Source organism: Acanthopagrus latus, chromosome 6, assembly GCF_904848185.1.
Source record: "Acanthopagrus latus isolate v.2019 chromosome 6, fAcaLat1.1, whole genome shotgun sequence".
In the NCBI taxonomy this organism is placed as follows: Eukaryota; Metazoa; Chordata; class Actinopteri; order Spariformes; family Sparidae; genus Acanthopagrus; species Acanthopagrus latus.
Genome location: NC_051044.1, coordinates 13809096 through 13829893, shown reverse-complemented (window position 1 = coordinate 13829893; position 20798 = coordinate 13809096). Strand labels below are relative to the sequence as shown.

Here is a 20798-nt window from a genome sequence, read left to right as displayed (position 1 = left end):
CGATGGCCACGGCTTGCTTGGTGGCAGCTTTCTAACCTGCGGAGAAAAGGCTGCAACTTCAGATCTGATTTGTGTTAAGCACCACCCTCTATCAAATTCAAATAAAATTGAAGTTTTTTCATAATGCAGCAGGACCCTGACAGGCTGTAAGTGGAGAGGGCAATCAGCAAATGTAATGTGGGAAACTTTATTACAGCTGTAATGACAGGGACATTCATTATAGATATATAAAAAAAAAGTCTTGGTGAATAAAATGGCCTGCAAGTACTCAGACCCATTTTTAAGTGCGGTTAATCACACATTCGATCTCCATGGCCAAGAAATAATTCTTGATGTTTACCTAATCAATGAACTATTACAAAATACAAATACACAATACATTAAATCATGAACTTGAAGCTTTTTTCCCCATTAAGAAAAGAAACGTACTGTGTGGAAAATAGTCTGAAATGTTAAATTACCATAAAAGACCATTTCCTCTCATTCAGCTTCTCATTTGTGTTTCTGTTTTTATACCCACATCTAAAACGCAAGCAAAAACAAAACAAACACATTACACAAATTGAAAAACTTTTTTTTATTATGTCAATTACAGCAATGTTTAACTTGAGGTCATTAGGGATTTTTGTCTTTGTTCATCCTTAAATACATAATCTTGATGCTGAAAGGCAAAACATGAAGATTTCTTGTGGAAATATAAATTAGCTTCAAATCATATTGTTCAATTTACGTTCCCATAACATGCTACAAGCGTTTAAGCACTGCCTGCTATCTCCGTCACGCAACTGGATACTGTCAAGAGTGAAAAAGAGTGGGGGGGAGCATGATACCGAAAATGAGAAGCTTTTCATTGGTAGTCTTGCTGAATCTATCACAGAAAACAGGTGATTTTGTCCTTTCAGTTACGTTTCTGTGGCATGGCTCTTCAAAGAAAAAAAAAAACGACACATGAAACAACTTTTCACACGTCCTCTTACAACGGACAAAGGAAATACAGAACACTGCGGCATTCCATTCATTTGAGGATTAGAGTAATAATCATGCATTTTTGTTGGTTCATGTGTCATTTTTGTGTGTCTAAATGCTGAACGGAGACAACCAATTAAGTGACAGAAAGGCTGTAAAAGGTCTGCAAAGTGCAACAGACCTGAATACATTCCATTATTCAACGTTTAATTAAGCCAATCTTACTGATTCAGCTCGAAATCTTGGCAGTTTGTTTTTTTTAAAGTGCTGTATGAACACTGGGCTGAATGAGTGATATTACAAAATTCTTTTCAAGACGGACATTATTTTAAGGAGACTACAACATAATTCCCATAATTTTACAACTGGAATTACCTGCTAACGTCAGATAAACAAAAATAGTCGGCAAGTAAAAACATGAGACATAGTTGAGATTTAGACCAAAAGGAATAGCTGTCAGGCCACACATCCAACCATACACATACTTACCACACACATATACAGTGTTCCTGAGGACCAATTGTTGCAGTAAACCAACTGCCATTTTCATTTTTGTTTCCCAAACAAAAATATGCCAATAAGATTATATTCTACAATATAATGACTACAGGAATTTAAATCAAACATACATACTTTGCAAATCATGTATTAACTGAAATAGGTGCCTGTTGGAGGAGACATGGAAATTGGCATAATCTAGTTTATACTCTATTCAGCACATGCATTAAGAGACTCTGGAAACATCAAAAAATCTAAACAACCAAATGGGGAAAAAACGGAACGAAAGAATAAACAAGTTGCCCTAACCCTTACTGATACGTGATTGCCATTTGCAATATATCAGCTTCCCAACATAACGGAGCCCTAATGTTACTGTTTTGGGTCAAGTAATGACTCACTTTGTATATATTAACTAATTGTCATTTAAAGTTTCTTTTTCCTTTTTCTTTTTTTTTTGCAAGGCTGGCTAAAAATCAAGGCTCAGTTCAGTTCATAACACAGATGGAAGATAAAAGAGTTCCCTCCTTAAATCCAGCAGAAGGCAGTCGAGATAAGCAGACTTCACTTGTTCTGAGTGAACGAGCCAATCACCAAAAGATCGACCTCAGTGCCGTCAATGCCTTGATTAGTCCGGAGCGTTGCCTGAGAGGTGAGCACGGTATTCCCAGGAAGAAGCGCTCAACAAAGTCCACATGGCTCAATTCATCAGCACCTCCTGAAACGCACATGACACACAAGGTGAGCAACACAGGACAGCGTGGGTAAGGCAATTTGTCAATCAGATGATTGGCATCTGCAACTCTCAGGGGCACAGATTTGATGGCAATACGTTTTTAAATGTGAGAATTCGGTGCATTGTCTTAACATTATTGTTACCTAATCATCTTTGGGGTGTTATACTGCATGTTGGACAACACAAGACATTTTAATGACTTCAGTTTGAGCTCTAAGAAATTTGTGATAACTACTTTTATTGTTTTCACAGACCGAACAATCAATTGAGAAAATGATGAATGATGAAAACTGAAACTTAAGTAAAAAATGACAGCAATAATTGCTGTCCTAGATCTGTGTGATCTGCACGTAGTATTACAAAAATAACTTAAAAATTTGATTTGAGCTTTATTCATTTTTTATTCATTTAAAATCCATGTGTCCAAAATCGCTTTAAATGTAACAGGATGTTAAGATAACTGCCCAACTGAAACTGGATTTTTGAGGAAAATACCAATTTCAGCATTCAATATATATATTTAACATTTAGCTTTGTAAAACAAATTTGATTCATTATTCACTGTTTTACCACACGTATCACCCTAATGTGAAAACAAGATCTGTCCAAAGTATTAATCTTCATGAGTAAAATAAAAACCTGCTCCGTTTTAAGCTTTGAGCAGTTGATTTGTGCTATCCCAGCTGTTTTTCAAATTGTTTTTTAGAGAGATCTATTGACAGATATGAAAAATAATATTCATAATTATGTTTTAATAGTGCATGATAACATATTGTTTTTTTCTCAAGATACATGATTAATATTAACAATAGTACATCCAAATTGCATTCATGGAAGTAATGACGTGTCGATGTGTTGTAAAAAAGTAAATATCTATAAGTAATTTTTTCATAAAGCTCACAGTTATTAAAATCTGTTTCTGCCTCAAAAATCCAGTTTCAGTCAGGCAGTAGTCTTAACATCCCATTTTATAAAAGGAATATAGGACACATATACTGCAACCATTTTTCATGTTTTCTTTGTGACATTACTTGCAGATGACACAGCACTAGGGCTGCAAAGTTATTTTCATTTCATCAAAAAGTATTTTTTCTGACAATTAATTTACTACTAACTGTAAAACAATTAAAGTATTCATCGCAATAATCCCAGAGACCAAGGTGAGGTCATTAGAGTGTCTTGCTTTGTCCAACGAATAGTCCAAACGCCAGGTGATATTTACAGTAGTTGTTCAATACTAACAATGAAAAGCACCAAATTCTCACATTTAAAAACCTTTAACCATCTATACATACATGCAAGGGCTGTAATATTCTAAAAACAAACAAAAAAAACAGCCAATTTACTGATTCCAATCAAGATGTACCAAAACACAACACAAGAGAAACAAAGTCTCACCTGAGTCTCTTTTGGGTCTTGAATCAGTGGTTCCTCAGTTTTCATCTCAGCAGCAGGAGCTGTGTTGGGCTTCTGTAAACTCCTGGTGACTGGACCACCTACTCTGTCCCGTGTTCGAAGGGAGAATCGCTCCTCTTTCTTCTGCTGTTGCGGTGGTGGTGATTTTGCCTCTGCTAATCTTTTGGGCGCTGCCTCTTTGCCCATACGCTGCATTCTCATGGCAGGCCGTGGTTGTGCAGTGTCACTGGGAGTGTCCGGGGCTGAAGGGGTGGGAGGTAGAGACTGAGCATGGCCCTTCTTAGTTTTTTTGCTAGCAGAAACTGGTACTGGGAACGATGCAGGCCTCTTGAGTCGGCCCACTGTAGCAGCAGTTTTTCCTTTACCTGGCTGGGAGGGTTCAGGGTCTGCTGCTCCAGAGCTACGAGCTCGGGTCTTTCCCAGAGGTTTAGGCTGTGTCTCCATCTTCCTAAGATTCATGTTTTTATCTACCACAGAAACTGCCTCTTTTTTCACCTCTGTGGGGCCTTTTTTGCCCTTTTTAACAACAGGCTTCATGGGACAGCTGACAGCCATATGTTTATTGAGACTTGCAGGGTAAGTAAACGCTCGACTGCAGTGAGGGCAGACATTAGAGGGCTGCTCTTCCTCTACCTTAACAGAAGCCTTCCTTGAAAAAGTGGCAGCTTTATTTCTCTGTGAAATTGCCTTCTGGACCAGCTGGTTTTTCTTCTTACTAAGGGCACTCATTTTTGTTTTACCGGTATCTTGATTAAAGTTAAGTCTCTTTGGCTGACCCATTCTACGGAAAGCACTCTGGCCTGCAGCGGCAGCTGAGGGTGACACCACACCATTCGGACTCTTCACTATTTGCTTGAGGGGGATGGGGTTTTTCTTCGGGGTGTAACGCTTCTTATCACTAGCAGTGGCACAGGCCAGAATGTGCTGGTGCAGTTCGGGCATGTTGTCAAAGCTGTTGCCACACTTGGTGCAGCGAATGGCAGTGCTGAAAGTTTGTGGTATGTTGTGGGTGGTGAAGTTAGTAGCCGAGGCCACAGAGCCAGCATGGGAACGGCTATGATAAGGAAATGGGGGTGGTTTATAACTGGGGTAGTGTTGATTAATGCCAAGGCGGACATCAGGGACTTTAGGCTTCGCTCCTTCTGAGGCCATGATCTTTATTGTAGTGTACAGCTCCTCATTGGGGTCCTCTGTCTCTGCCACTGCTCCTTCCTCTGCATGATTACCATTAACATCACACTCTTCTTTTGCTAGATCAGAGTCATTGTGTGGAGCAGCTCCATCGGTTGTCTCTGGCGCTGGTGATGACAGACTGCTTTCTTCTTTGGCTCGGGATGGATCTGTGTAGTTCTGTGGCCTAAGCTTGCCACTCTCCACAGTTGTGTGTGAACATGTCTCGTTCGGATGCAGATCCTTTTGGTGCTGCTGGAGGTTACAGAGAAATGCAAACTCCTTGGAACAAACGGAGCACAGAAAGATTCTGCCCACCCCATGTAGTGTTGACCGGTGAGTCAGCAGGGCCGGGGCATCACCAAACAGCTGCACACAGAATTCACACTTGAAGGGCCAATCGACAGCGTGCTCTGAGATGTGTCCGCTGAGCTCTTTGATGGAGTTGAATGGCTCCTCGCAGACGTTGCACACAAAAGTCTTGCAGTACATCGAGTCGACTTCCTCAGCCTCTGAGGTTTTTTCAGGAGCAGCGCGGTGAGGTGAAGACTCCACACCATCCTGAGTTCCATGATTCATGACTGACAGCTCATCTACGCAGTGCTGAGGCTCTTCTTTTATCTTAATCTGAGGGAGGGATGATGAAAGCAGTGGCTGGGGTGGATCATGTGATGCAGGAGGAGGAGATGATGAGGAAGATGAGGATTCTGGCTGTGATGAGACAGCAGCAAGAGATTTCTCTGTTACAGAGTCTAGGTTTTGGTTCATTTTGCCATTTAGCAGACTGTTGCGAGTTGCAGCTAGAGAAAGATCATCTGTAGTGGGAAGATCTACGGATTCTGGTTCAGGAGGGCTTGACGGTGGTGAAAAATTAACGGGATCTTTAAGTGGAGTCTTCGGGGAGTCCAGTGGCTCAGGGACGTTGATCTCTTCCTCGTCTTCATTTTGTTCTGCTGACAAAATCTCCTCAGAGTCTGACGGTGACTTGCATTCAACTGATCTTGGAGACATTTTTGGTGAGAGTACAGGAAGAGGTCTCAGTGCAGAGGAGTCAGAAGGCTGAGAAAGAGGAGAGCTAGGCATAGTTGGTGGAGAGGGTATGGTAGGTAGTACAGGGGGAGGCGGGGTAGGGGAGGTCACACTGGAACTACCGGGGGAAGAGGGGTTCATGGTGACAGGGGTCAAAGAGGGTGGAGATGGGTTGGCTGACTCTGATGCAACATTTGGAGACCGAGAATGAAAACAAGTCAGGCTTGCCAATGCCGCAGGGCCCTCCTCTCCTGGCAAAGGTAGACCCACGTACTCATTCATCAGCACCTTCTCAAGCATGCTCGTGTTAGGCTTCCTCTTTTTTATCAGTGGCTGTGGTGCTGGACTTGCTTTTAACTCAGGCTCGGCATTGCTCTTACGATGCAAGCTTAAATCAAGAGCTGAATCCCCAAGCACCTTGTTCAAGCTGTCACTCCTCCTACTGACAGAGTTTGACAGATCCAAGGGCTGCTGATTACAGGAGTTTCCGCCGCTATTAGAGGACGTTTGGCCATGCATATTATTTCCAGAAAGGTTCAGGCTGTCTCCATCTTCCTTGTCATCTAGGCTTCCAGGAGGTGAAGCACTGCGGCTTTCCAGCTTTGGCACCTTAAGGGTGTATGGGCTCACCACCTCTGCTTTGCTGCTCTCTGTTTTACATGCAGGACTGAGCTGTGGAGAAGATGGGGGCGAGGCTGTCCTTCTTTTAAACCTGCCTGAAGCCCCCTGCAGTGGCGTGACTGACAGAGGCGAGGCCAGTCTATGGCTTTCTGTTATTAGAGTAATGGTTGATTTCTGAATGTCCTGTGTCTGGAGGAGCTGTTTGAGCTTTGGTGAGAGGTAAACAGTTTTCTCTCGTTGAAATGCTGACGAATCTGCAGCTTGTTGGAACAGCCCTCCCACTAACAAGTTAGATGAGGAAGATGTTGAGGATGAAGACGATGAAGGGGGTGTGAAAGATGCCGTTTCGGTCTCCACTTTAAGGCTGGGAACAAGTGGGGGTGTAGACGTTCTTCGTTTTGCTGCGGGCTGGCCAATATTGGAGACTTGCTTTGCAGTACTCGTCCTACCCTCCACCTTCAAGGCCTGACTGATCTGATTTGGACTGATGATGACAGTGTCCAGACCAAACAGAGCTGCAGATCTGGAGTCCACCTCGATCACCTCACAGGTGCTCACCGAACTGGTGGACACAATCTTGCCGTCGATGTAGAAACTCAGATTCTCAGAGATGTTTTTGGATATGTCAACTGCGTAATCGTCCCTGTCTGCCTCGTCCTCTGTGTCCGCACTGGGAACGTAGACAGGCGGAGGGCTGGTGCTGGGGGACTCATCGGGCATCTGCTGCTGCACTGATGCCTCTTGCAGCAGCATGCCTTTCCTACGAACTCCTTTTGGTAACAAGTGCCGCTCGTGTATTCGGCGTTGGTGCCGGCGCATGTTGGTGTGTGTGCCAAATGCTTTATTACAGTATTTGCAGGGATGGAGTTCCTTAGACTCTCCATTTTCATCCAATATAAAGGGACGGTCTGATTGAGGACCTAACTCCTTTCTCTGCATCTCAGAGTTGTGCAGAGGCCCTCCTGTAAACTGGGACCCTATGGCTATGTAGTGGCTAGTTGGGCTGGTGCAGTCAGGACTTGAAGCATCAGTCTGCACTACAGGACTGAGCAGACTGGCGGTCCCAGCCAGAGAGCCAGGCCTTTTCTTAGGCCCGCTCTCATGCCTTCTCTCATGCCGCCGCCGCCCAACCTGTGAACCAAAGGATTTACTGCAGTAGCGGCACTTGAACAGTTGTGCTTGCTGGTTAGTGATGGCATGAATGTGATTGTGACGTTCCAGACCCTGCCTGGTAGAGAAGTGGCGCTCACAGTGCTGACAGGGATATGACTCTCCGTGGGGATCACCCTCTAGGTCACCATCGGGATCAGGGTCAAGGTCAACATCAGGATCAACCTCTGGTTCCTGCCCCACAAGTGAGGAAGACTTTCCCAGCAAATCCTTATGGCTTTCTTCACCACGGGTCAGCGATGGTCCAGGCTGCTTATTTTGCATGAAACCAGCTGCAGTTTGTTGCTGTACTTCACTTGGTTCCTCCAAATCATCAACAGCATCCTCCTCCTCCTCCTCTTCTTCTTCATCATCTTCCTCTTCTTCCTCCTCCTCCCCATTTCCCCTGTCTGTCATCACTGCTGACCTGTCCACATGCCTATGGTCAGCGCTTCCAATGGGATGGGTTTCCTGGAGTTCCTGTGAGGGCCCTAAGGTTGAGGACCTCTCATCGTCCTCCTTCAGACCTGTAAACAATTCATGAGTGCCAAATTATGCCTTTTTTGGGGGAATTTCAATTAAAGACTGGGTGATATGTTGGTTATCCATGACAAGTAAACGTACCTTCTCTCCCATCCCACATCTCCTTGACAGTAGGTTTAGTTACACTGGTTTCCTTGAATCCACCCAAACCAGCCTGTCTGGCTCTCTCCAGCAGCTTTCTTCTGGCTGCAAGTACAAACACACCCATCACTTTTTAACAGGCTCAACAGAAAGCAGGCTTACAAATGTGTGGAAAAAGTGTAGAAAACCAGTATAGTGAGTATATCCTCGCATTTTTAAAATTCCAACAAAGATTTCATGAGCGAAATCCTCCTCAACAATGTGCTAAAAAAAATCTGGTATATTATTAATGTGGTAATTATTAATAGGATAATTAATATTTCTATACAAATAAAAAACAAATTCTTTTACATATTTCTTGTCAACCAAATAGCTTGTTCTCACTCAGCCCTTTGGTGTCAAAGAACTTTCACGAATTATTCAAAAGAAAAGATCATTCAGATCTTCCTGTGCTACTACAGCCCCACATTTCTGATGAGGACAATTCAGGCAAGGAATCAGCAGGTGGTATCATTTGGAAAATGTCCCAGACCTACTCCGTCTTGACAGGTATGGCTCGAATTTACGTGGCTGAGACATTGCAAAGAAAGGATCACCTGTATTGTGTGTACTGCTCTCAGTCGGGCACCAACATTTGCAAGGAAAACTACCTTTTCTGACCTGACCTCAAACTCTAAAAACTCACTGCACCTCTGCTGAAAGCATTTTGAAGGCAGGAATCTATTTTGCAGTCTGAAGAAGTCTGCTGAAATTATAACAGAATTCAGTTCGACCTTTTACATTGCAAAGGAAGAGCTGCCATTCACCAAATCCAAGGGTTAAATTGAACTGTTAAATAACAACAGTGTTCAAGTGAAGGGGACGTTAAGCAATAACAAGCTGAAGACCACAAGAGAAAACATAAGGGATTCCACTTATCTGTCCACTGATGTGGAAACAAAAATGTGCATTAAGACGGACAGGCAGAATTCATCAAACTAAATAATACAATAGAAAAGTAATACACTGATAATATTGGTGTTGGGTTGTATATCTATTCAGGTGCTGTTCCTTATTTTTGTGCCTGTGCTCCTAAAATTTCCAGTAAGGAGCAGGTCCTTAATGACTGGTAGAGTAGTGAATACAGACAGAGAGAGGATGCTGCTATAAAGCTAAAAGTAGAACACTTTTAAATGTATTTATTTTATTGGCAATCAGACACAAAACACTCCTAACAATAATCAAAAAGATGTGGAATATCTGCCCTGATGATAATAGTCTATTCCTAGTAGAGAGCATAAGTGCTGTGAATAGAGAAAGTTTGTGTGGAGCTCTGAGTGAGTCGACCTTGCAGCCACAAAAGGCTTTCAAACTGATGGGCTTTTTCATGCATTTGTAATTGAAATAAGGCATCTGAGAAATAACATAAATCAAGTCTCAGGTGGTAAATAAAATGACACCACATCTAATTTCTAAGCGTCGTCTAACTCAAGAGGCTTCGCTGGCACTTCCTCATCATTGGAGTGTGTCAACAAGGTCATCTGACCTGGCCTACAAAGCCTAATTCATACCAGAGGAACACATGCTGCAGGTCAGTCATCTGACCAGCATGGTCTACTGCAGCAACACAACTTCACACACATTTCATCTCACTGCAATAGCATTTAGGAGCCTAAGCTTGTTGTTTCATTTTATGTGAAAGCACTATGACTCTGGCACACATCCATTAGGTAGCATGCATGGTGCCTGATATTAAAATGAGGCTAGCAGGATATGTTAGCTATCTTCACTAAGGCTGACTTTGCAGTATTGCACAGTGCTGCCAAAAGCCATCACACTGCAGTATAGAGAGATGATGTGCAAGAAGTGACTGCCTGTCGAGTCACTCAGATAACAGGCCTTTTCTGTACGAAATAAAGAATAACTTTTTTGAGCAGTTTGTAAATGACAAACCTGAAAAAACAAAAACTCAATGGATGTGGCTCACAGCTCTTATTTGTTTTCTGCCTCATTTCACAGGTATTCTTGGAGTTGCAGGGATGTATTTCACTTCCTGAATGCTGTCTTTATTTATATGTCAACTTAACTACATATACATAAACAGTCAGTGTGGCTAAAGTACATTTGTAAGCATCAGACCATCCTATTCTTGTGTTATTACCCAAGGTTCATTAACATACATTACAGCACACTACATAGTGTCGCTTCTCTATCAGGCCAAAGATTTGAGATAGACAGGTGAAACAATAAGTGTTATAAACAAACCACAACAGATGACATCAGATAGCAGACACTGAATATATACATTATTATCTGTTAGTTCTCATCTTCGCGGTCCCACGTACAAAAACCCACATGGTCCAAAACATTTGAACACTGTGTCTAAAGTTCACACTGACAGATGTAATTATGACAAACTGCCCAGTCGTTTCTTGCTTTTAATAAATAATAAACCTCTACCTTCTATTATCATGTATTTATTGGGGACATAACCAACAACAAAAGGTGACATTTGTGTCATTTTAGTTGAACGGGTTTTGCTCTGATGTAATGAATGTTACGAAGCTATAACACTATATAACACAAGTCCTACCTATTATAATGTCTGCCACCGTGTTAACTGTGTTTCCATATCATCGATATGATCAGTTTTTAGAAATAATTCATTCCAGACTGCTTGCCATCTGCTCCTGTACACCGAGATGTCCGTGCGTTCAGACCTAGCCGTTTAGCATCATGCTAGCATGCAACACCAAGTCTGTCAACTCGATGAACTGGTTATTCTGGACCCACAGCGACGTTATAGGCACATTTAAACACCATCCACGAGATACAACAGCTATATTTTAGGTTGTTATCCAACACCTGTGGTGTAATTAGTCCGCATTTGGACAGGGAAGGTGGCTAGTTAGCTAACCTGCTAGGCCATCACCAAGTAAGAGAGGCTCGCCGATGGATGGCTTTCATGCTTTAGGAACTCAAGGAAGGTCACATCCTCGACAACGTCAGGACCCAGAGGAGGAAAAGCTGCTAAAAAGTTGCTCAAATACTCGTTTAACAGCTAAACTCGGGTGTTTTACGGAGACAAGTGTGCTTCCTGGTCGTTATTCAAAGCCAAGTCTGCCCGCAGCGACGAGTTTTAGGTCGGGTATGAAAGTAGAGAAAAGCCCCACACATCGCCAGCGCTAGCTTCCACTAGCCTTCCTTCATGTGTAGCTAGCTAGCTCGCCAGTTACAACTTCGACTGAGCTGCAAAAGAAATCGACCCGCAGCTAAATGTAGCGGGGCGTGTGAGGGGCACACACATCGAGGATTAAAGCCGAGCAGGGGTGTCATCTTTGAGTTGTAAGTAAGGCCTCACCTCGCTTCGCCCTGGGTGAATTTTTCCTGTTCAGACTGCTGGCTCTTTCTTCCTCCAGTGCAGCTGTTATCTCGGGGTTGTCTTCCACAGTGTACCACACCAGCAGCTCCTCTCCCGGCCCGATAGGCTGCAACAATGAGAGATGAGGTCGGCCACCAATCACAGGCCGGCTTGCTGAGAGGCAAGGGGGGATATTTGGGCCACTGTGCATCTTATCTGTCTCGAGGTGGGGAGGAGGGGGGGTGTATGGAATTTGACAGTGTTTTCACCATAGACTGCAGTATTATCCTCCAATTAATCAGTCAGTTTAACCACTTTTGTTGTTAAGCTGACTGTTTCTGTTAAACCAGAAGTGGTGCATGTGTGTTCAGACAATTTTAACCAGTGGAGGAGGATGTGTTCAGATCTTTCTCTTAAGCCAAAGTGTCATTGTAACAAGGGATAGACCGATTATTGGGCTGGTGTTAAACATTTTGCCCCCATGATCAGATTGCAGATAAAATAAAATAAATAAAACATGTGCTACTTTGGCTATAGATGTCCGGAGTCATGGCCCTACCCTTCCCTCATGGGATCTTATTTTGTTAAAACTTTGTATGGTATTGAATGAAGTTGTGCCCTGAATAACGCATGATTTTCAAAAAATTATTGTCATTCAAAAGATACTTTTCCAAGTCAGGAAAGTTGTGGTTAGTCTCAAAATGAATGAAATATAAGCGTGAGATAGTCGTGTTAGTGACATCGTCTCGTTGAACGGTCACCACAACCTGCAACTTAAACATTTTAGAGCTGGTCCTGAATATCAGCAGCTCACAGAACTGACAAATTACCCTTTCACATACCTGCATTGTCAATATGGTCAGATTTACTGTCATTTTAACTTCAGTTAGTACTTTTTTCCTGTGTCGAGGCAGCGGCCATGTTGGTGTCATCAGCTTTTGAGCGAGATGATGAAGTTCTCTGAACAGTTTCATGCTAAACTCGATGATGTTTTATTGTAATGATGACGAACTGTGACTTTCTTGACTCTGAAAAAATATCTTTTAAAATTCACAAACATCATATGTGTAGTTCATAGCACAGTTCAACCCAGGATCAAAACATTATTTGTCTTTCTCTATTCACTACCATTCAAAGTCTTTCCTGAAATGAGGTCCCATGGGGGGAAATGGAAGGGCGTGGGTCTTAAGCTCTCTATAATGCAGCATCCTCTCACACAACATCCCGCAAGCACCAATATCTGATTGATAAGACATCACAGTTAATAGCTTATAAACACTGAGTAATCTGAATCTGCTAAGTGACCAGCAACTAAATGTATCATACGGAATGCAAATTAAATGTAGTGTATTCAAGTAAAGTACCATAAAATTGTACTTAAGTACATTGTAATTAGGTTTATTTCATCACTGGCTGTTTGAAATGTTGACGCAAAGAAACTAGTGGCAACAGACCAAATTGTATTGTTACTATGGGGTATGGGTTATTATGGTATTATAGGTTTATAGGGAGCCAATTTAAAACACTGACAGTTTCATTATTCCATATCCATTAAATCAAAATGAAACACTGAAGCAGAAAACTTCTCTATTGCTAGTTTAAGTGGAATTACGTGCTCAGCAAGTGATCTGAGGGGGAGAGAGGGCGGGGATGCCGTCACCCCTCTTCATCCCCCATTAGCAGAGAGACTGCAGGGTTAGAGGGGTTGTTCAAGTTCAATATGTCGGCCTCGTCTGCCCGACTCATCGACTATTTAAATGGCAGGAAGTTTGCACAAGTTTATGCTCTATAGCCCAGACTGTGGGTCTGAAACCAAAAGAACCACAAGAGTCAGTTGGTTAGTCGTGGGTGAATGACATCAACTGGGTCAAACAAACAATAAATCAAACTGCATCTTGTATTTTCCCATTTTCTACACCTGTATACTTACACTCCACAAGATTTTAGAGCAAATGTTGTTCATTTTACTCTCTTCATTTTAGGTAACAACTTTTATAGTAACAGTTTGCGAACTGCATCAGAGCACATTTCCATATTAATTGTTTATCAGTAATCTGATTTTTAAAAAAAAGTTTTGAGTTTTAGTCTGAAAAATGCAGAGTATTGGATCCAATAATCAGCAAGGCGGATAATTAGTCAAGTCATAGACTATACAGTGTGTACATACATGTAAATATATGTTAACTTGTCTATCACCTATCATGTTGATGCTCTAGCACATTAATATCAGATGCTTTTAGCCTTTAACTCAAGTACAATTTGTATGTGGTACTAATATTTAAACATGACGACTTTAACTCAAGTAGGACTTTGGGGTATGTGTTCATGTGGCCACTTCACAAGACGAAGCTATACAATTAAATGTGATCACTTATAAATTCCACCTTTAAAAAGATAATAGGGCTCGGGTGCGATCGAATCAGTGAGGTGTTCATTTAACAATATGATTACCACTGAAGTTGTAGTTTGTGGTGATGAACTGGACTATTACATCAGCCTGCTTCTAATGATATACAAATACGAGAGGAAGAAGAGCATTTTCAAAGCTAACCTAATTCTATTTGTCAGATCATAACAACATTTCCTTAGAGTTTTCATTCGTCCTCTTGTTCACTTTATTTCAGTCCATTAGCCCTGCGCTTGTGCCACCTGCGGGCTTTTATGAATGTGTGTTTGACTTACCTTTAACACTTTGTAGTAAATGGCTCTGTTAATCTCCAGAGGGAAGAGATTCTGCTCGTCACTGGAGCGTGCCCAGTTCACATATCGGAGCCAGTTTCCCTTCATGGGGTCTGTAGCGTCAACGCACATCCAGCCCCGCGCGGGGAAATAAACCTACGAGACACATTTACAAAAGACGACGTTCTAAAAATACATGCATCGCTCTAGAACACCTCAAACATAAATAACCAGTGAGCAGCAGCATTTGTCACTGCAACGTAATAACAAAGGCTTTTTAATGTTCCTGAACTCGATGAAGTATGCAGCTGCGCTCGCTGTAGGCATGCGTCGACTGTAACAAACTTCGGCGTGAATATTTCAGGGTCAGCGGAGCAGCCCGAGACGTACCTCCCACATGTAAACGTTACTCGTCACCTGGGACCTTTTCTTCTTCTCTCCGACAAATGGACCAAACCTCTTGCCTTTGGGAATGACCTGCGTGGCCCAGACGCCTGAAAAAAGATGAATGAGGAGAAACACCTTATGGCAGACAAACTTGAGATTTAGGTAGAAGTAATTTACCAACGTTGATTAGTCAACTAATCGTTGCAGCTCTACTTAGGATGATATCTTAGCACTTAAAATGTTGTGTGTTGTAAATAGGTCTTGTAAGATAACCTAATGGAGGTCTGAGTACCGAAACATGGTTGTCATTAAACTTAATTGCAAATGAAATGAGAGGTCTTTTCCTGATTTAGTCGGCGCTGGGTCTTCTCCTACACACCTGTCGATCCTCAGGTGTGCAGAAGTTGTACTCCGTGAGCACTAAACATAAAATAAATCAAGAATACAGATCTTCAGGAGTGGCACGATGAGGTTTATGACAACAAGATTATTTCAGAATAAACTGTTTTCGCTCCTCCTTCATCGTCCAAAGCTGAGTGCGCTATCCTGAACCTGCCAGTTTCAAAAGAAGAGATAAGTAGGTGAAAATGTTCCAGTGGGCTTAAAGTTCGACAGGAGATCAAGGTGATCGGCATCATGGTCAGTTTGTCAGGTTTTTGAAGGTTAAATGTAACGTTGCCTCTTCCTTATCGTATTTGATCTGGCTTCAACAAGTGTAAAGCATTACTTTTCATGAGTAGCCTAAGTGAGGCATGGTATAATATACTGTTAGCCTTTTGACATTAGCTTTTTGTTTACACCATTAGATCCTTGTCAAGTGTGTTCAACATTAGCTGAGGGTCTAAAGTTCTCCATTTTCCAAAACAGCCATTTCAAAAGTTATACAAAAGTTATACATCAATGAAGCACAGATGGGAAATCAACACGTTAAAAAAAAGGGGGCTTTGTCGAACTTCTGTGTTGCGCCGGAAGCCAGTCATAAACTAATGTTAGCTACTGCTGCTCTGTGTTAGTGGGAGGGAGAGATGAGACACTCGAGAGCGTACATAAAGTCACATCTTTTGTACTGTCGTGAGAAATCTGACCTGAGTCAACTTAACGACTTAAACAAGTCATCCACAGGCTTTTTTTTTCGGGTTTTGTTTTTGATGTCACATAACAGTCTGCTCACACGTGGTCAATAAAAAAGGCAATTCATTCGTGTAAATGGCTGCAAATTGTTACAGCCCCTTTCAATGGTCTTACAGGTGCTGTCAAAGTTGCTCTTTTCTCGAACAGAACAGACGCTTGTGTACTCACCAACACGGCTTTGATTTGTGGCAGAAGGTCCGAGATTCAAACAGTCAGGCAAACCCTTCCACACATGAGCTGGAATCTCATCTAGGGTTTCCACTGTCCCTCTTGTAATGGCCATGATCTAGAATACATTAAAAATACATTAAAAAAAAAAATCTTGTCTAGGTAATATGCTCATTTGATAAACCGGAAGAAGTGCTGTAGATATTATACCTGCTCAGGTGGGGTTCCTCAACACAGTGGGCACCAGGTCTTAATGGAGCATTGTCACATGGACTGTAAATACAGAGCAAGAGGAGGCTGACTTGAATGGACGCTCTCACAGTGACCTCATTACAAGCTGCATCTCAGTGGAGGGGAAAATATCAACTGTCTAATACAACTTTCATCGCAAGTGTTGACGTTTTTCCTTGCACACAACAGAAACTCGGCCCAGATAAAAACATCGACTGTGACTTATTTCCATAGTGGTTCTGACCTGACCACATTCAGGACAAGAGAGAGCTGTCTCTGTCTCTGAGAGAGCTGAATGTGTTGGAGTCATGAAGGCTGCAGCATGCAAATTCAACCACAGGTACAGGGCATGTTCAATATATTTATTTACAGGGCTGTAATTAATATTACTGTCAGTGTGAACAGGGCTGTGGCCAGGCTTTTAGAAATACCAAGTCCAAGTCCACCATCTCCAAGAAAACCATTAATAAAAACTCTGATCAACCCTGCATTTGTTTATCTATTAGGTTAAAACTAGTCAGTTTTTCTGTAGTTCTGTCTAAAAACTCACTCCAGGTTCCTAAAACACCTATAGTCTCAGAAGTACACGACCTCGGCGTCCTCAGTGGAGGCTCCAGTCATGATTGCTGGTTACTTTAAAGACTATTTCGACGATTCATACATATGAAAAAAGCCAGAAAATATGAAGTGCTCGACAACTTCCCAGCGTGATCATTTAAATGGCTTGTCAGGGAAAAAAAAACAAAAAACAAAACACTGAAGACGACCCCCGTGAGAAGGTGCAGCATCAAACACAACCATGCAGCTCTCTTAAGATTGCGAGGTGTGAAATTCTGGATGACATCTCTTTGTCACGACTGCCAAGTGATCCCTGTGGTTTTACTGCGAAGACAGAAGACGATTTTTACTTCATGAAGTTTGGCAAAAGCGTGTGATAGATGCTACTTTCAACTTGTGGCTTTCTTGCTTACTTTCACTACAGTTTAAGGGAATTTAATAACATCTGATCACAACTCCAGCAGCAGCAGATTACAGTTAGGGGAAGAAATGAACCTGAATATATCAGTGGGTTACAGGCTTATGAAACTCTGGATGAAACTGATGTGTAATTTGTGTCTTTAGGTTCTTAGAAATGCAATCATTTCATGTACACAAGAGAGACTGGAATCTGCAAATGTTGCTTAGAAAATGACTAAACAATGATCAGAGACGTCAAACCACTGACGAAAAAAACAGATTGTTCAATGTTTCCATCACAGGCACGTACTATGCTTGGAAAGTCAGCATCTGGCATGGCTAAAGATCCTAAAACACTGTGAGCCATACAGGTATTTTATATTTTCTGCTTCAGTGCATGTTCATGTGCAGGCTCTGGATAAATGTCTTTGTCACAACTGCCGAATAATCTCTACGGATGTCCAAAGGTGACATTTTACTTATTCAAGTTCTTAAAATGCACTTGAGAGGAAAGAAAAGGGAAGAAAAAAAACCCAAACAAATCCTCACATTCGAGAGACTGAAGGTTTCTAAGAAAATGACTCAAACGACGATCAGAAAATTCAAACCAATGAATTCGAAAACTTTTAGCTTTCTCGCATTGACGAGGGGAGAAAAAAAACAAAAACCAAAAACAGATCTTCCATCACTTTCTACGCTTTAGTAAGTTGCTTTCTTGTCCCAGCTGGCAGAGAAGCCCAATTGTTCAGGAGCACACAATGAGCTGACATGTGTCCTGTGGGGGCTGAGCTCACACATCACACTGAATTCATTCACTAGAATAAAATTAAATTTAAAATAATAATAATTTTAAAAAAAAACATACACACACATAAAATTCCCAACAGTTAACGAATCTGTTTAAAAAAATCTTTCACTTGATTAAATGGAGATGCAACCACCTCAAAAAGGCAGATGGACAAAAAGCTAAGACAAGAAACCTTTTGTGTCTACAGATGTGTGCTGCTCAAGCCTCAACATCCCTTCTTTTTCAAATCAAAAAACGACAACTTTTATCTCATCATCCTCACCACGACCCGCCGGTGCTGGAGTTGTGACCGGACATGTTTAAATCCCTTTCTATAGCTGAACTTCAGAAAGCAACACATGGACAGATTCTCACTGTGGGTGTGTGCTTGTGTTTGTGTGCGTCTCAAAGAAGAAGAAAGCGGCTTTCTAAAAGCGTTTTCGCCTCAGCCAGCTCAGCCTGCTGAAAGTTGTACAAAGGCGTGCAGGGAAGAAGAAGGAACCGAGCGGCTGTGTGCACCGTGAGGCAGCAGCCTGGATGGAGGATGCAGTTTATTGTTAAGACAAACCGTCCTCTCTCCTTCTCCTTCTTCTTCTTCTCCTCCTCCTTCTCCTCCCTGCACGCAGCCTTCCCCCTTTCTCTCTCTCTCTCTTTCCCTCCTCGATGCTGCCTGTCGGAGGCTGCTGCTGCTTCTTCTTCTTTCTCTCTCCTTTTCTTTCTTTCTTTTTTTTTCATTTAAGGCTACTCACAAGCGCACTTACCTGCTTGATTTGACCGGGGACTTGTGATTGTGTGTGTGTGTGTGTGTGTGCTCTACCTGCTTTCAAATCTGCTGAAAAATGGCGGATGGAGGGGCTTGAGTCGGAGAAGCCTCTTCTGTAACTCGGAACCGTAGTTGGGGAGAGGCAGCCCTGTCAGACCCGTGCAGACACACACACACACACACAGCCAACAATGTTCAGTCAGGAGGGGTTTTTTTTTTTCTGTAGGCGACGAGGCTCCCTGGTCTCCTCTCCTGCAGTCCTGTCCACACTGCAGCAGCCTGACATGAATCCATGCCAATTAAGTACCTTGCTCAGATTCATGTGTGAGCATAATGGGCCTGTGGGCTGGTACCATCTGTGCGTCCATGAATAGCAAAGAAGAAAGTCTGTAGAAAGCAAAGGCAAATGAAGGCTGCAAGGTGTTAAATGTCCTTAGATTTAAAAAAAGAATTTAAAAGAAAAAAAAAAAGATGGAAAAAAGTTTAAATCAAATGTTCAACCTGTGGTGAGTTGTGGCTTTTTTTTGATGATGATGATACTGATGAAGCACTCCTGCAAACTTGGAAGAATTAATTTGCATAACTGAATAAAACACAATATCACCCCCAGGAGGATATAATGTCATCAAAGGGCTCCTAGAAGTTTCCCCTAAAAATATATTTTTTTAGAAAAAAAAGTTTAAAATGGTGTTCTTCTTCGAGGGACGGTTTGTTTGTTCAGTCGTGAAAATGTCTCAATGAATATTTTTTTTTCTTCTCTTTCTGATTCACACATCTTGTGTGCCCCCCCCCTTTTTAATGCGTTCTCAAACCTCTGCCAGCTGATGAGTAAAAAGAGGGTGAGTAATTTTATCCGAGTTCAGGATGCATAAGTGAGCAGTCGGGGTAATGCTGCGGGAATACACAATGTGTTGGTGTGATTCAATTAAACTTACTTCATGTTTCGCCAGGATGATTCACTCCCGTCAGCAGTCCAAGAAAGTCCAGCGTACAAACAATAAGACAGTTAAGACGCACTGAACAGTCTGTCAAGCAGGTGTGGCGACAACACGGGAAGTAAGAAAGTGTGTTTAGCAAGCAGGTGTTTCAAAGGGTAACTAACACAAACATACAAAAGATGTTACAGTCTTCTCGTCCCGTTGCTGATGGGGAGTCAAGTGAAGTTTCACAGTCTTTCAAACATTTCTGGAGCTTTGCAGCAGAAGAGTGATGCAGCTTTTTCCCGAACAACTGAAGTAGATGGGGACTTGTTTTAAAACGTTGAAAAAAAAATTACTGAAAGTAAACATAAAATTGCTTCAAATAGCTAACATGCCGTAATCCAAGTCTCCAGAAGTTTGAGAAAACATTATTAACATTAAGTGGGCACACGAGGTGAACTGTGGATCAAGGGAGTAAATAACAGATGAATCGATAAAACTAGAGCATCCTTTATTGTAGGATTTAAACCAACAGTATGTAACTTCCTCAGATAAAGACTCTTCCATTGTTGAGTCTCCAACTCAGCGTCGGAGCCGATATTTGAATCAGCCATCTTTCTCTGGAGAGTCAACCGGCATACTCTTGCTTTGACGCAGAGCTTTTGTATTAGAGTTTATTTGACAGGGAGACATGCTGGCATTGTCACATCTAATTAAAACCCAACTGCTAATTTGCAGTCCCTTTTCCCTGGTTAGGCTTTAGAGGAATATAGTATAAAATAGAAAATAGACATAAAAACTAACAATGAAAGAGGCAGCCACAACAGACATTGATTATAACATTGACAAAGATTAAATTAAACTGGCAACTGAGTTTTACATGTCCTGTTGGGAATATGGACATGAAAACATGAAGACCAGCTAAAACAATGTACAATAAATACAAGTTTTTATTTCATGGCATCAAGGCCAATGTGGATAAAATCCTCTATCACAGTGTAACCAATCTTATATCACACTTTCAATATGTATCTCTGAATGACCAGTTGACAGGCAACATAACTGGACAATGAAAAGCAGGACTGGCTACAAACCAACAGAATTGACAAAACCCTGGTGCTCACAGATGAGGTGAGGTTAGATTACTCACCTGCTGTTATAAATGGTCATTTTATGCTGTTTTGGGTCACATGGATGCAACTTCTAATTGAGACAGGTTTGTTTTT

The 20798-nt window shown here is 41.9% G+C and overlaps 1 protein-coding gene across 1 annotated transcript; it reads right to left on the bottom strand.

The window, feature by feature from the left end:
* Positions 1 to 558: 558 nt before the first annotated feature.
* On the bottom strand, positions 559 to 18925 carry prdm2b (PR domain containing 2, with ZNF domain b). Its single transcript, XM_037101054.1, has 9 exons — positions 18707 to 18925; positions 16125 to 16187; positions 15915 to 16032; positions 14619 to 14722; positions 14232 to 14384; positions 11550 to 11676; positions 8210 to 8314; positions 3599 to 8112; positions 559 to 2182 (listed from the first exon to the last, which is right to left on the bottom strand). Exons 3-9 carry the CDS (start codon positions 16027 to 16029, stop codon positions 2165 to 2167), a joined length of 5136 nt encoding a protein of 1711 aa, XP_036956949.1. The 5' UTR covers positions 16030 to 16032; positions 16125 to 16187; positions 18707 to 18925; the 3' UTR covers positions 559 to 2164.
* Positions 18926 to 20798: the final 1873 nt, after the last annotated feature.